General features: G+C 31.3%; 8 protein-coding genes across 8 annotated transcripts, besides 4 other annotated features; 5 read left to right on the forward strand and 3 right to left on the reverse strand.

The window, feature by feature from the left end:
- Positions 1-21: 21 nt before the first annotated feature.
- Positions 22-1,962, forward strand: TVAGG3_0290910 (regulation of response to stimulus; the record flags this gene model as incomplete). The annotated part of the gene is made up of 1 exon (XM_001580291.1): positions 22-1,962. The coding sequence occupies one exon, from the start codon at positions 22-24 to the stop codon at positions 1,960-1,962; it is 1,941 nt and encodes a 646-aa protein (XP_001580341.1).
- Positions 1,963-2,051: 89 nt separating this feature from the next.
- TVAGG3_0290920 (ankyrin repeat and SOCS box-containing protein 4 family) lies at positions 2,052-4,290 on the reverse strand (the record flags this gene model as incomplete). The annotated part of the gene is made up of 1 exon (XM_001580292.1): positions 2,237-4,210. The coding sequence occupies one exon, from the start codon at positions 4,208-4,210 to the stop codon at positions 2,237-2,239; it is 1,974 nt and encodes a 657-aa protein (XP_001580342.1).
- A 105-nt stretch (positions 4,291-4,395) lies between these two features.
- Positions 4,396-4,432: a mobile genetic element.
- Positions 4,396-4,432: a terminal%2Cinverted (terminal inverted repeat of Banshee-A3 transposon ID:TVAGG3_0290930).
- A 1,177-nt stretch (positions 4,433-5,609) lies between these two features.
- Positions 5,610-5,647: a mobile genetic element.
- Positions 5,610-5,647: a terminal%2Cinverted (terminal inverted repeat of Banshee-A3 transposon ID:TVAGG3_0290940).
- Positions 5,648-5,861: 214 nt separating this feature from the next.
- TVAGG3_0290950 (histone H4-2) lies at positions 5,862-6,188 on the reverse strand (the record flags this gene model as incomplete). Its single annotated transcript, XM_001580293.2, has 1 exon — positions 5,873-6,178. The coding sequence occupies one exon, from the start codon at positions 6,176-6,178 to the stop codon at positions 5,873-5,875; it is 306 nt and encodes a 101-aa protein (XP_001580343.1).
- A 138-nt stretch (positions 6,189-6,326) lies between these two features.
- TVAGG3_0290960 (histone H3.2) lies at positions 6,327-6,776 on the forward strand (the record flags this gene model as incomplete). The annotated part of the gene is made up of 1 exon (XM_001580294.2): positions 6,327-6,776. The coding sequence occupies one exon, from the start codon at positions 6,327-6,329 to the stop codon at positions 6,774-6,776; it is 450 nt and encodes a 149-aa protein (XP_001580344.2).
- Positions 6,777-7,109: 333 nt separating this feature from the next.
- On the forward strand, positions 7,110-8,566 carry TVAGG3_0290970 (uncharacterized protein; the record flags this gene model as incomplete). The annotated part of the gene is made up of 1 exon (XM_001580295.1): positions 7,110-8,444. One exon carries the CDS (start codon positions 7,110-7,112, stop codon positions 8,442-8,444), a length of 1,335 nt encoding a protein of 444 aa, XP_001580345.1.
- Positions 8,567-8,619: 53 nt separating this feature from the next.
- TVAGG3_0290980 (uncharacterized protein) lies at positions 8,620-10,740 on the forward strand (the record flags this gene model as incomplete). Its single annotated transcript, XM_001580296.1, has 1 exon — positions 8,620-10,740. One exon carries the CDS (start codon positions 8,620-8,622, stop codon positions 10,738-10,740), a length of 2,121 nt encoding a protein of 706 aa, XP_001580346.1.
- Positions 10,741-10,797: 57 nt separating this feature from the next.
- TVAGG3_0290990 (protein modification by small protein conjugation) lies at positions 10,798-11,359 on the reverse strand (the record flags this gene model as incomplete). The annotated part of the gene is made up of 1 exon (XM_001580297.1): positions 10,893-11,321. The coding sequence occupies one exon, from the start codon at positions 11,319-11,321 to the stop codon at positions 10,893-10,895; it is 429 nt and encodes a 142-aa protein (XP_001580347.1).
- A 250-nt stretch (positions 11,360-11,609) lies between these two features.
- On the forward strand, positions 11,610-13,059 carry TVAGG3_0291000 (armadillo (ARM) repeat-containing protein family; the record flags this gene model as incomplete). The annotated part of the gene is made up of 1 exon (XM_001580298.1): positions 12,185-13,054. The coding sequence occupies one exon, from the start codon at positions 12,185-12,187 to the stop codon at positions 13,052-13,054; it is 870 nt and encodes a 289-aa protein (XP_001580348.1).
- Between the last annotated feature and the right edge of the window lie 15 nt (positions 13,060-13,074).

A 13,074-nucleotide genomic window follows, 5' to 3' on the forward strand; every position in this document is an offset into this window, starting at 1 on the left:
GATGCTAGTGCAATAGATGAAATGGGAGAAATTGTTGTTGATCCAGAAAATCAATACTACACATCTGATGATAGTATATTATACGGGAAAGGGAAAACCTACTTTATTTTACTATTCAGAAGAAATATAACTTCATTCATAGTTCCTGAAAATATAACATCAATACCATATGGATTTTTTAGAAACACAAAATTGAATAATATAACATTCAATTCAAAGCTAAAATCTTTTGGGATATGTGCGTTTCAAAATACATATCTTGTTAATATTACCTTTCCTGACTCACTGGTCAGTATTGGAGATGCAGCATTTGCGAACTGTAAGTTTCTAAACACAGTTATTGGTAGTGGGATGACTTCAATTTCTAGAGAACTATTCAAGTTTTCTAACATCTCAAACATTACTCTCACAGAAAATATCAAGAGCATAGGAATTAATGCATTTCTTGGATGTCCTAATCTAAAAAACATCAGAATTCCAATGAGTGTAACATCTATTGAAGGCTCAAGTTTCGATCTCGGCATCAAACTTGAATTTGAAGATGGCTCGCCATTTTATTGTGATAATCAAAGTCTTCTTTACAATGCTGCTCTCACGAAGATTTTTGCTCGTCTCAGTAATTTAGAAAGCTATGAAATTCCTTCAACAGTTAAATTATTTTCATCTAGAGTTTTTGCGGGACACACAGGTCTTAAAACAATTAATTTCACATCAGATTCTCAATTAAGTTCAATAAGTTTTGAATTATTTTTTGGTTGCACTAATCTTCAAGAATTCATTTTTCCAAATACAGTTACTTACATTGCCGAAAATGGGTTTGCAGCCTGTAATTCTTTGAGAGTTATTCATTTACCAGATAATTTAATGGAAATTGCTAATAATGGTTTTCGCAATTGTAAAGGTTTAGTTGAGGTCCACTTCAAAAATGGAACAAATATAAAACATTTGACATTTGCAGAATGCACAGCATTGGAAACGATAATTTTTGAAGGTTCTCAAGGAACTACACTTGGCCTGTCTTTCCCAGGATGCCCGAATTTGAAGACAGTGATATTTAAAAATATAACATCTATAGGTAGTTCATGTTTTTCAGAGTGCACTTCATTGAAATTGTTGGATATCCCTCCTACAATCAAATATATTGCTCCTAATGCATTTGCGAAATCAGGAATTGAAAACATCACATTTTTAGGAGAGCCTCCAATGACTGTCATTAACACAGATGCATTTAGTAATGCATACAAACTAAGAAACTTGATTCTTCCTCCCACAATTCAGGTTATCGGTTCAAATGTGTTTCGATGGACAAAGATCGAGACATTCACAGTTCCACGCGACACTCATACAATTTCAGAATATGGTTTTCATAATTGTGTTAATCTCAGTACATTCATCATTGAAAATAATTCTTCATTAATGAATATCAAATTTGCCGCGTTTTCTGGTTGCAAATCTCTTACAACAATCATTTGTAATGACAGTATGTACTTCACAGTTGAGAATTTTGCTCTTTTCAATAAGAACAAAACAGTTCTAGTTGTATTCCCTCCTGGTTGTCCATGCAAGTTCTTCTCTGTCCCGATAACTATCCGAGAGATTGAAGCAGGTGCATTCCTCGAATGCAGGAACCTTGTCAACATTCTTATCCCAGACAACTCTGTTCAATACATTCGCCGCTATGCATTCTCAGAGTGCACATCTCTGACTCATATCAACATTCCTCTATCAGTCATCGATATCCAACCAAACGCATTCTCTAACTGCATCAAGCTTATATGCGATGTTGATGTTGAGAATAAGACAGAAGCATTCATTGATAATCTTTATAAAAGGTGTTATCTGAATTTCAATGCTATACGTGAATGTTCATTTGTCACATGCAAGAAACCAGAGAACTGTCGATACCATTCTTCGTTTGTTGTTGTTTCACTTACCCAAGGTATAGCACTTGGTCTTTTCTAAACATATTTTATTGTTTGTTATATTATATATTTTACTTATATATAAATACTATGATCTTAAAGTTAATAATTCGTCACTATATTTCTATAATTTTCCATTAAATATCTTCTTTTCTCCTTTTATGCGTACCATGTGAATGTGATTTGATGTTTGTTTTGTTTTTCACTTAGATCATTATGTTAAAAAAAACTTAATGGAAGTGTTCATAATTATAAAATTGCATGATGAAATCAATTAAAAATATTAAATTTAGGCAAGAAATTGATGTTTTTTATTAAAAATTAAATAAATTTGCTTTCTTGGCATAATTTGAGGCGGTTTTCCTATAAAAGTCTCTGATTGTGATATCGGCATCATGCAAAATTAAAAATTTAACTATTTCTTGATTCTGTTTAGCTGCTGCATAGTGAAGTGCTGTTTTTCCATAATTATCTGTCAAATTCACATCAGCTTTATTTGAAGCAATGAGTTCCACCAATCCAATGTTGTTGTTTACAACTGCGTAATGAAGTGCGGTTTTTCCTATATTATCCGTTTCATTGATATTTATTCCGTGCAATATAAGGAGTTCTGCAGCATTTTTCCGATTGTTCAGTACTGCATAATGGAGTGCCACTTTTCCCATATTATCTTTAGAATTGAGATCTGCACCATGAGAGATAATGAGTTTTAATGAATTAGTTATTTCATTCATTGCTGCATAATGAAGAGGTGTTTTTCCACTATAATCTTTAAGGTTGAGATCTGCCATATTTGTAATGAGATATTCAACTATAATTGAATGTTCCTTTGAAGCAGCAAGATGAAGACTTGTTTTTCCATTATTATCTTGTGCATTTATGTCTGCTCCTTTAGAAATAAGAAGCTCCATAACACTGTGCATTGAATTACTTGCTGCGATGTAATGTAAAGGAGAATATCCATTATTGTCTTTTTGGTTAATATCGACTCCATGATTTATAAGAAAATTGGATATTTCAGCCTGGTAATGTTCAAGTGCAATGTGTAAAAAATTTTTACCTTCACCATTTTTCTCATCGAAATTAGATCCATGTGCAATGAGAATTTTAGCAATCTCTTTATAATTTGACATAATTGCATAATAAAGCGCCGATTTTCCATTTTTGTCTTTAAGATTTACATCTGCATTATGAGAAACTAAAAATTTTGCAATTTTATCATAGTTTTTTCTTGATGCAATATGAAGTGCAGTCCTTCCATTCATATCTTTTGCATTAACATCTGCTCCATGTGAGATAAGAATTTTTATTGTTTTCATAGAACCGCATTCTGTCGCAATGTGAAGAGCCATTTTTCCATCTATGTTAGTGGCGTTAATATCATTGCATTTTGAGATAAGATGTTCAACCAGTGGAGGAAGATTAAATGCAGGAGAAGCAACCAAGCAGCTATTGATATCCTTTGTTTGATCTAAATAAACTAAAAATGCTTGTATGTTATTGTGTAAAATACAGTGGTCTAAATTTATTATCAAGTTATATTCGTTCATTAAGAATGTGATAAAATCAATGTTGTGTGAAATAATGGCATATTCCATGCATTTTTCTTTTGGTCTTATTTTTTTCAAACATTCACTTATTATTTCAGGATTTCCGCCTAAAAATGAGAAACGAAGACATGTTTGTGTGATTAGAGAGTTGTATTTTGATCTTAGGAACTTAAAACAAGAAGCTGCACCATGGTAACTGCATAATTCAAGTAATGAATACTCTCTTCCATCATTTGATGGATATAATGTAAGTCTAATACTGATATTTGGATGGAAACTTGATTTTTCTGATAAATCAATGAATATCTTTAAGTCATCGTTCATTATTGCACGAAACATTGGATCAGCATCATGCATATTAGGAGAAAGACGTTTTCTTTCAAAGTGTTTAATCCAATTTTCAGTTTCTGAGTTAAAGACAAATCCATACTCCTTGTAGAAAAAGAAATCAAATTCTGTTGAAATATCATATATTTCACACTTCGAATCATCATAAATCTTTTTGATAAGCGACCAATATGAGTTTAAATATCGATTATTATATATCGATATACAATTCGAAATTTTGCTAATAATAGCAGCTGGTGGGACTTTGTATCGCTCTATCAAAGTGTATTTAATGTGATTGAATATTCTATTTATTTCTTCGCCATCTGTGGTTTTAACTCTGTACAATTCGCAATATGCATCATGAAAGTCTCTGCACATGTCGATAGCATCATCATATGGAGATCCCATATTGAAAATGATGGAAAAAATTGAATTAACTATCAATTATATAATTCATATTATAGATTAATTTCAAAAATGGTGTTAAGTTTCATATTTTGTCCGAAGTGATGGAAATTTTCGGGTCAATTTTAAAATTTTCCGAAAATTTAACCTGTCCTGATGTCTTTGTAGTATTATTTGCTGTCACTATGTAATAAACAGAAATTCATCAAAAGTGATAACTCTCAATTTTTTGACATTTGTAAATTCTAAATTGAATGAGAAAAATGAAATAATACTAAGCACAATACAATATTCTAGATTTAATTATAATTAGGAAAAGTTAGTTTTGAGAGTACTTTTCATAGGCATATAGAATGAAATCTTCTGAAAAATAATATCACATAAACTCATATTATTTTCTAATATCTAACTATTTTATATAAAAATCAAATTCAATGATCTTAAAAGCGAAGGATAAACCTCAAAATTTACGAATATAATGAGTGGGAATATAATGTTTATCTATCATAAAACCATATGAAATATCAATTTTTGCTTTACGCCTAATTTTTGACGACAATTAGCAAAAAATGTTAAATGTTAACACTCAGTCCATTTGAATATGAAAAATAAAATTGACTTTGATTAAATGTTTTTATTTATCATGCAATTCTTCTTGCGACCAAAGATTTGAATAAAAGTTCAAAAAATAAGATAGCTTAAAAAATAATATACGGTAGTGTTTACTAATAGATGAATAGTATATAAATTCTATTAAAATGGATTTGATCCAAAAAAATATATAAAATTTGATCATAAATCAAATCGTTTTAAATTACTTCTTCATTTAAATTATAACAATTATTTTTGATTTTATATTTTTTTGGATCAAATCCATTTTAATAGAATTTATATACTATTCATCTATTAGTAAACACTACCGTATATTATTTTTTAAGCTATCTTATTTTTTTGAACTTTTATTCAAATCTTTGGTCGCAAGAAGAATTGCATGATAAATAAAAACATTTAATCAAAGTCAATTTTATTTTTCATATTCAAATGGACTGAGTGTTAACATTTAACATTTTTTGCTAATTGTCGTCAAAAATTAGGCGTAAAGCAAAAATTGATATTTCATATGGTTTTATGATAGATAAACATTATATTCCCACTCATTATATTCGTAAATTTTGAGGTTTATCCTTCGCTTTTAAGATCATTGAATTTGATTTTTATATAAAATAGTTAGATATTAGAAAATAATATGAGTTTATGTGATATTATTTTTCAGAAGATTTTGTGTTCTTCTTCAAAATTTTATTTTTTATTAAAAAGAATCTGTACAAAATATACATTTACTTTAATTAATATTTAAAAACGTGCTCTATCAAAAGTTCCAAAAATTCAATATTTTAGCTTTTCTGAGGTGTCACTTTTGATGAATTTCTGTTTACAACATCACTATATTCAAAAATCAATAATCTATTTTAAAACCAGAATATTCTATAATTAGTTGAAAGGATATTACACTTATAGCAAATCAAATGAGTATAATGTGTGTACTTATTGAAGCTAAATATTATCATTTCCTTTCAAATTTTTTTGTTTAGATGATAAATAAGTATTTCAAAATAAGTCATCTTATTTGAAAATTAAGATCAAAATACACATTTTATTCTAAATTTAGAAACCGTAGAGTGTCTTGCCCTGGCGCTTGAGAGCATAGACGACATCCATTGCTGTAACTGTTTTACGACGAGCGTGTTCTGTGTATGTAACTGAGTCACGAATAACGTTCTCAAGGAAGTGACGAAGGACGCCACGAACTTCTTCGTAGATATCACCAGAGATACGCTTGACACCACCACGACGAGCTAAACGACGAATAGCTGGCTTTGTGATACCCTGAATGTTCTCACGCATTACTTTACGATGGCGTTTAGCACCACCCTTACCAAGACCCTTACCACCTTTACCGCGGCCGGACATTATTAACTAATGAAATCAACTCGTTATCTCAATTCTTACCGCCAAAAAAATAATATTCCAATGTAGGTTAATTTATTTTGAATTGTAATTTATATGAAGTTTATTGAAAAATAACGGGTTTAAATTGGCCAAAATAAATTGAGAGGAAATGGCGGGGAATGGTTTTACTTCATTATTTCTAATGGCTCGTACAAAGCAGACAGCTAGAAAGTCCACAGGTGGCAAGACACCACGTAAGTCCCTCGGTGCTAAGGCCGCCCGTAAGTCAACACCAACAATTGACTCACAGGGCGCCAAGAAGCAGCATCGTTTCCGCCCAGGTACAGTCGCCCTCCGTGAAATCCGTAAGTACCAGAAGTCAACAGATCTCCTTATCCGTAAGCTTCCATTCCAGCGTCTCGTCAGAGAAATCGCTTCTGGCTTCCGTGGCGATCTTCGTTTCCAGTCCTCCGCTATTGCTGCCCTTCAGGAAGCTTCTGAAGCTTACCTTGTTGGCCTCTTCGAAGATACAAACCTTTGCGCTATCCATGCTAACAGAGTCACAATCATGGAGCGTGATGTTCAGCTTGCTCAGCGTATCCGTGGAGAGCGTAACTAAATATAAATTCTGTTTATTATTAATGTTAATTTTTTGATTTTTTGGAAATTAGTACTCTTTACTTTAAAATATAAGAGATTTGATGTAATTGAGATGATGTTCCAACAAGAAGTTATATATGTATCTATGCGAATATTGTGGATATACTTCACAATAATAGAGAGTCTGGACCCAAATAAAATCAAATATCTCAATATTGACAAGTTATTTATTCGTAATTGAATGAGTAATATTAACAAGTAGATCAGTTCATGGATATATGATTAGCTCGATTATTTTTAGCTAAAGGACGATTATTGTAAATAAAATGACGTTTATTGACTTTACAACAAGATGTGGTGGAAGAAATACATTGGAAATCCACATGGAGTTGGAGAGTTGAAAAGATCTCAACTTGAGAACCTTTTGATTGCCTCGTGTGAGCAATATGAGAAAATGCAAAAGCAACAGCACGCTCTAGAAAGCGAAATTAAAGATTTAAGTGTTGAATCAATCAGAAAGGCAAAAGTTGAGAGTTCTGCTCGCATCTTACAGAATATGAAAGGAAGCGAAATATGTCCTTCAAATTACGCTGCATCACATCATAGAGCATCACAATTAGAAGCGCAATTATTCCAGTTAAAAAACGACTTAGCAATGCTTAATGATACTATATCATATGATGATGAAGTATTACGGCAAATGGTAACGGCATATCAAATTGAGCAACCTGTACCAAAGCAATCGCTTAAAATAGGTCCATTTAACAATTCAGACTTGCGTAAAATTATGTCCTTTCTTACAGATTTGCAAAATAGAACAGACGATCCTGAAGATTTAGATGAAATTACGTTATGTATTAACTTATTAAACGGAGATTCCCGCTCAATTGGAAAATTTATGTCTAATATTAGAGAAAATTTTGAAAATACTCGCGAACATTTTGAAAATGAGATTGATTCGATAACAACACAATGCCAAACTTATATAAAGAAGACTGCCAAGCTACGTGAGTCTATGGAAGCTCTTTCCAAGCTATCAGAACAGATCATGCCTCAGATGCCATCAGTCAGACGAGATTTAATTGCTAGAGTTGAATCTCTTGGTGACACCCACACACCATACTTAGAAGCCGAAAAGAATGTGAAGCAATTACGTGAAAAGAAGGAGAGTCTTAAGGATGAATGCACCGAATATGCATCAGGAATGATTTTGCAGCCACTTGAAAACGGAGATCAGCGGAAAATGTTAGATGAATCAGTCCAAATCAAAGAAGATATGTTGTACAAAGAGATGCAAATCAATGAGCAAAGACAAAGAACTCAAATGTTGGAATCTCTCGTGGCAAGTGCTCAAGAAGCCTTGAAACAGAGTAATAATGATATAGAAGACATAAAAGAGCAGTGTAGGAAGGTTGTTTTGGCTACTGATGAGAAGAAAGGCAGAATCCAAGAACTCGACAATTTGAGTATGAAACTCAGAGACGTCGAAATAATTCAAACTTTGGCGACAAAAACAACTGTTGATCAAATTTCAGATTATTTGAAGGAGATGAGAGAAAAAGTCGATGAAACAAAGAAGAGAAAGACGGCAGTCAAGATGAGAGTAACAACAATGAAAGACCAAAGCAAGAGATTCTCGAAGCAAATAAGAGAAATGAAAGATTTATTACAAGTTTCTCAATGTTAAATAAAATTTTGTTTTTTATTCCTTTTAGTTAATCACTTGTTAGTGTTTTGATATGTTTTTGGGACATAATAAAAAAATTGAATATGATATTTTGAATGACTTTACCAATTTCACATTTGGATCCTTTATCAAAACATGATAAAAAACGTAAGGATGTTATATTGTTCATTTATATATGACGTCTTTCTGGGATCTTGAACCTGAAGCCGGATCTTCACTTGAGAGTCTGACTGAAGCAAGTGATCCTGACTGGAAGGCAATCCTTGAGGACCCAGAATTGTTCACAACTTACCGATTAAAAGAACAATATTTAATAACATTTTTAACAAAGCCTTCAAACTTTGATACACTATTAAAATTCGTATTTGGTAACGATGCAAAGCAATCAAAACTCGTTCTAAGCCTATTTTTAGGTCAAAAAAGTGAATTATTACAACAACTTTTCAGTTCTAACGAAAATATCACAAAATTATTGAATCTATTCGATGCTTCAAACGATAAGCATCTCGGATTTGTATCTCGCTTAATTACAACAATTATAGAACAAAATCAAGAAATTTTTTATCAGAATTTCGATATGTTAACTCATTTTCCAAAACTTGTTGCATTACTCCACAAGATTTCTATATATGATACAGTAGATAAAATCATTTTCTCTCAAGAAACTAAAAAACAATGGTTAATTTGGTCAATGTTCCGCATTTTCGTTCCGAAATTAACAGTCCCTAAATTGTTTGAAGAAAATTCCAAGACAATTCTTTCTTTAATTGAGAAAATCAAAACAATTAAATTTACAATGTCTCATAGAATAAATATGATGAAAATTGTATCCAAATTCATAAACCAGAACTTAGATAACAAGGAAATTACTGATATTCTTCATCCAATTTTGCCGAAATTGTTATATGCAACAGAAAATATTCAACTTATCAAACTTATTCTTGATTTATCTGTAACACAACCTCCGTCAACTCATACAGCATCGTTTGCAATCGAATTTATGCAGAAATCGCCGAAATTTACTCAGACATCTGCTTCAGCTCTTCGATATTTGGCCAAATACCCGTCAAAACAGACATTGGTTAATTTCCAAGCCATTTTTGACTCATTTTTGGCAGATAAAAACAATACTTTTCATCATGAAGCATTTTTCGAGCTTATAAAGAGTGGAATGAAGATTCAAGACTTCAGGAAGGTAATAATTGAGAAATTGCCACCTGTTATCTTGTATTTGGCTCAAAAAGAGAAATGGAGAAAGAATCTTCCATTTGTTACTTTCCTTTTAGAAATTGCACTCGCCATTGATGAATTCATCACTAACAATGATAAATGGACAGCATTTAGGAAAAATGAGCTCTCTCTTTATAAGACAAAAGATGATATTGATATTTCTTATCTTTTATCTGACGCAAAAATCGATTTTACAAAAGAATCTGCTATAGAACTTTCAATGGATAGGTCCATGGCCACAGAATCTCATGAAACAAGTCAAAAAGAAGAAAATCTCAAAAAATCTGAAGAAAATAAGACCGAATTGCAGCCAAATATGGAATTTCCGGCATTTGAAGAATCAAAACCTGAAGAAAATCAACAATCTGCTCCTGAATTCCCAGAATTTGAAGAAAATCCTTCTAAGAGCGCTACTGGCGTTAAAAACGACGAAAATGTAGGATTTGGAGATCAGAAAGTTGAATTCCCTGCATTTGAAGAGTTTAAACCAGAAGAAAACCAAAATTCTGCTCCAGAATTTCCTGCATTTGAAGAAAATGCACCAAAACCTGCTAAATCAGATGCTAAACCAGCAGATAATATTGGATTTGGTACAGGAAGCGTTGAATTCCCTACTTTTGAAGAAAATACGAAATCTGATCAAAATTCAGGAGAAACAAAAATAGAATTTCCTTCTTTCGATGAGGCCAAGCCACAAACTCAAAATGAAGAAATTCCAACAGAATTTCCAACATTTGGCGAAGTTAGTGAAAATGGAGATTCTCAACCCCAACAATTACAATTCCCTTCATTTGATGAGCCACAAAAAGCTGAAATTTCTCAACAAGAACCAAAATTAAATTCCGAAAATACTCAATTTCCTTCTTTCGAAGAAGCTGAACAAGCTCCGAAAACGCCCTTCCCAAGTACCGAAGAAAAATCCGAGGAATTTAAGAAATTTATTGAGATGCTTAACGATGAATGCTGGCAACAGCATATTCCTGATATTTCAAAGTTGTTTGATACAGCGGATAACCTTTCTGATCCAAATGAATCATTTAAGTTTATCATCAAAGCTGGTTGGTAAAATAAATATTATCTATATTTTTATTTTAACTGATAATGTATTTCTAAGTATGATGAATTGTAATTTCAAGATATAAGTCTTTAATTTGTTAACATAAAATGATTGGTTATATAACAAAACAGAGGTCAAAAATTAATAATTTTTTTTTTGTCTTAATTATGTGCATATTTTTCGGTCCACTCTTTTGCTATCTGTTTTGCTTTTTCTGTATCCATAAGCCATTGATTTGCAACTTCAAGATCTAATGGATCGCTTGGATTTGGATCGCCAAGGAGAGATTGAATGGAGAGAAGAATTGTAATAAGTGTTTGTGCTGGTGACCAATTCTTCTTAAGCACATCCAAGCAAATTCTACCTAATTTATCAATATTTGGATGATATACTTTTGTAAGAAAACGACATTTTGGTGGATCAAATGGATATTTGTCTGGCAAAAAGATTTCGAGTTTGAAAACACCATGTTCATAAGGACTTCCTGGAGGACCGCGAACCCAAGCGTCAAGATATCTATTATTTCCGTCTTTGGTGGTTGCGTATATATCTGGATTCTTATTTAATTCAAGAAGCTTGATTTCTCTCATAATTCGTTGTTGTTCCATCTATGTTTTTTTAATTCTAAAGTTGAACGTTTATTTAGTCACTTTTTCTTTTTCCCGCCAAAATTAAATTTCGTTATTTGAGAATATTTTAGATTCTGCGATAAATGTATTTGAATATTAGCAAGTTATTTTGAACTGAAAAATATTGTAATGTTAAAAAATGACAACAATCATTATCAAAATATCATAATTAGTAATACTAACTGAATTACTCCAACTCTAAAAGCAAATTAGCTAAAAATAATACTTGCAAAAATAAAAAAGTGACAATGGATGAAGAATACAAAGATGAGAGTATTTCATTACCGAATAAAACTATAGTAAACTTTGATGAAGGAAATTACTCAGAAGATGATATAAACGAAATAAATGCCTTTATTTCAGCACTAGAACAGCTAATAAATGGAAAAACAGATCAAAATCAAGTTTCTGAATTACTGTTACAGTTTTGTCACACAATGAATAGAAATCATATTGAATTTGAACGTATATTTTCTGATCTGAACGGAATTAACACATTTCTTTACTTATTTCAAAATTATGATTTTCTATGTACTGATTTATTGCCTATAGCATTGATACTATTAATTAAATTCTCTTCGAATGATCAATCTCAAAATGGTATTGCAAAAGAACTCATAAATACTGATATATTTAATTTTTTGATTGAGCAATTGAATCAAAATGATCAAAATGAATATATATTAGATTTGTTGCTAATTCTTGTTCCAATACATGAATATCCAGAATACTTTATAGACCTTTTTCCGATTGAAAGATTATATTTTGTAAATTTAGATCCTACTATTGTTGTTAATGAATTGAAAGGGTCGATATTGCCATTTATGACCTTTTCACATATATATTTCACCAAATTTAATATAAAACCAACAGAACAATCTTTAATATCATTTGCAGCAGTATTAAATACAATTGGAGCTAATTATGACATAACAGAATACTTCACGGACAAAATTACAGACTTTTTATCAATTTTACTCTCAATTTTGAATAATTTTCCAAATTTACTCATGATTTTAAATGATACTTCTGAGTTATCACCATTTTATGAACAAATACTCGATTTATTGGATAATAAGTCTGAAGAAATTACATTAATAGCCATGAAAATTTTGAATTTGGTTTATTCATATGACAAAACAAATAACGTCTCAAACAGAGAGTTTTCCATGAATGTTTACTGTTATATTAATCTTGAATCAATTTATTCCAGAATTTCTCCGACGAATATTGATTTATCTATATTAGCAATACAAATTCTTAAGCACTGTATCATATTGAATCCATCAATGCTCCAAGATATTTCTGATGACTTTTTGGTTTCAATTCAAACAATTTTTTTGGAAGCTTCTTATGAAATCAAGCGTCCTTTGATACTTCTTATTAATAGAATGATAATGCTTACCGATAGGCTCTGGAATTTGATCAGTGACGATTTTATTGTTGCAATGATTGATATCATTGATAACTCATCTTCTAATGTTATTACGGCACTTAACATTATCACAGTTCTTATCATTAAGTATATGCAGCATGGAAAACGAAGAGAAATTGTAATAAAATTAATCGAGTTTGAGTTAGAGCAAGCTATTGATTCCCTACTGGAAACAAATCCTGATGTGAGAACAGAAAGTATCGCTGAACACCTGAGTTCTCTTTTAAATCCAGAGGAAGAAGAATTCGAGGATGAATAGTCAAGACTGAAGCTACTGTA

Source organism: Trichomonas vaginalis, chromosome V, assembly GCF_026262505.1.
Source record: "Trichomonas vaginalis G3 chromosome V, whole genome shotgun sequence".
NCBI classification, from domain to species: Eukaryota; Parabasalia; order Trichomonadida; family Trichomonadidae; genus Trichomonas; species Trichomonas vaginalis.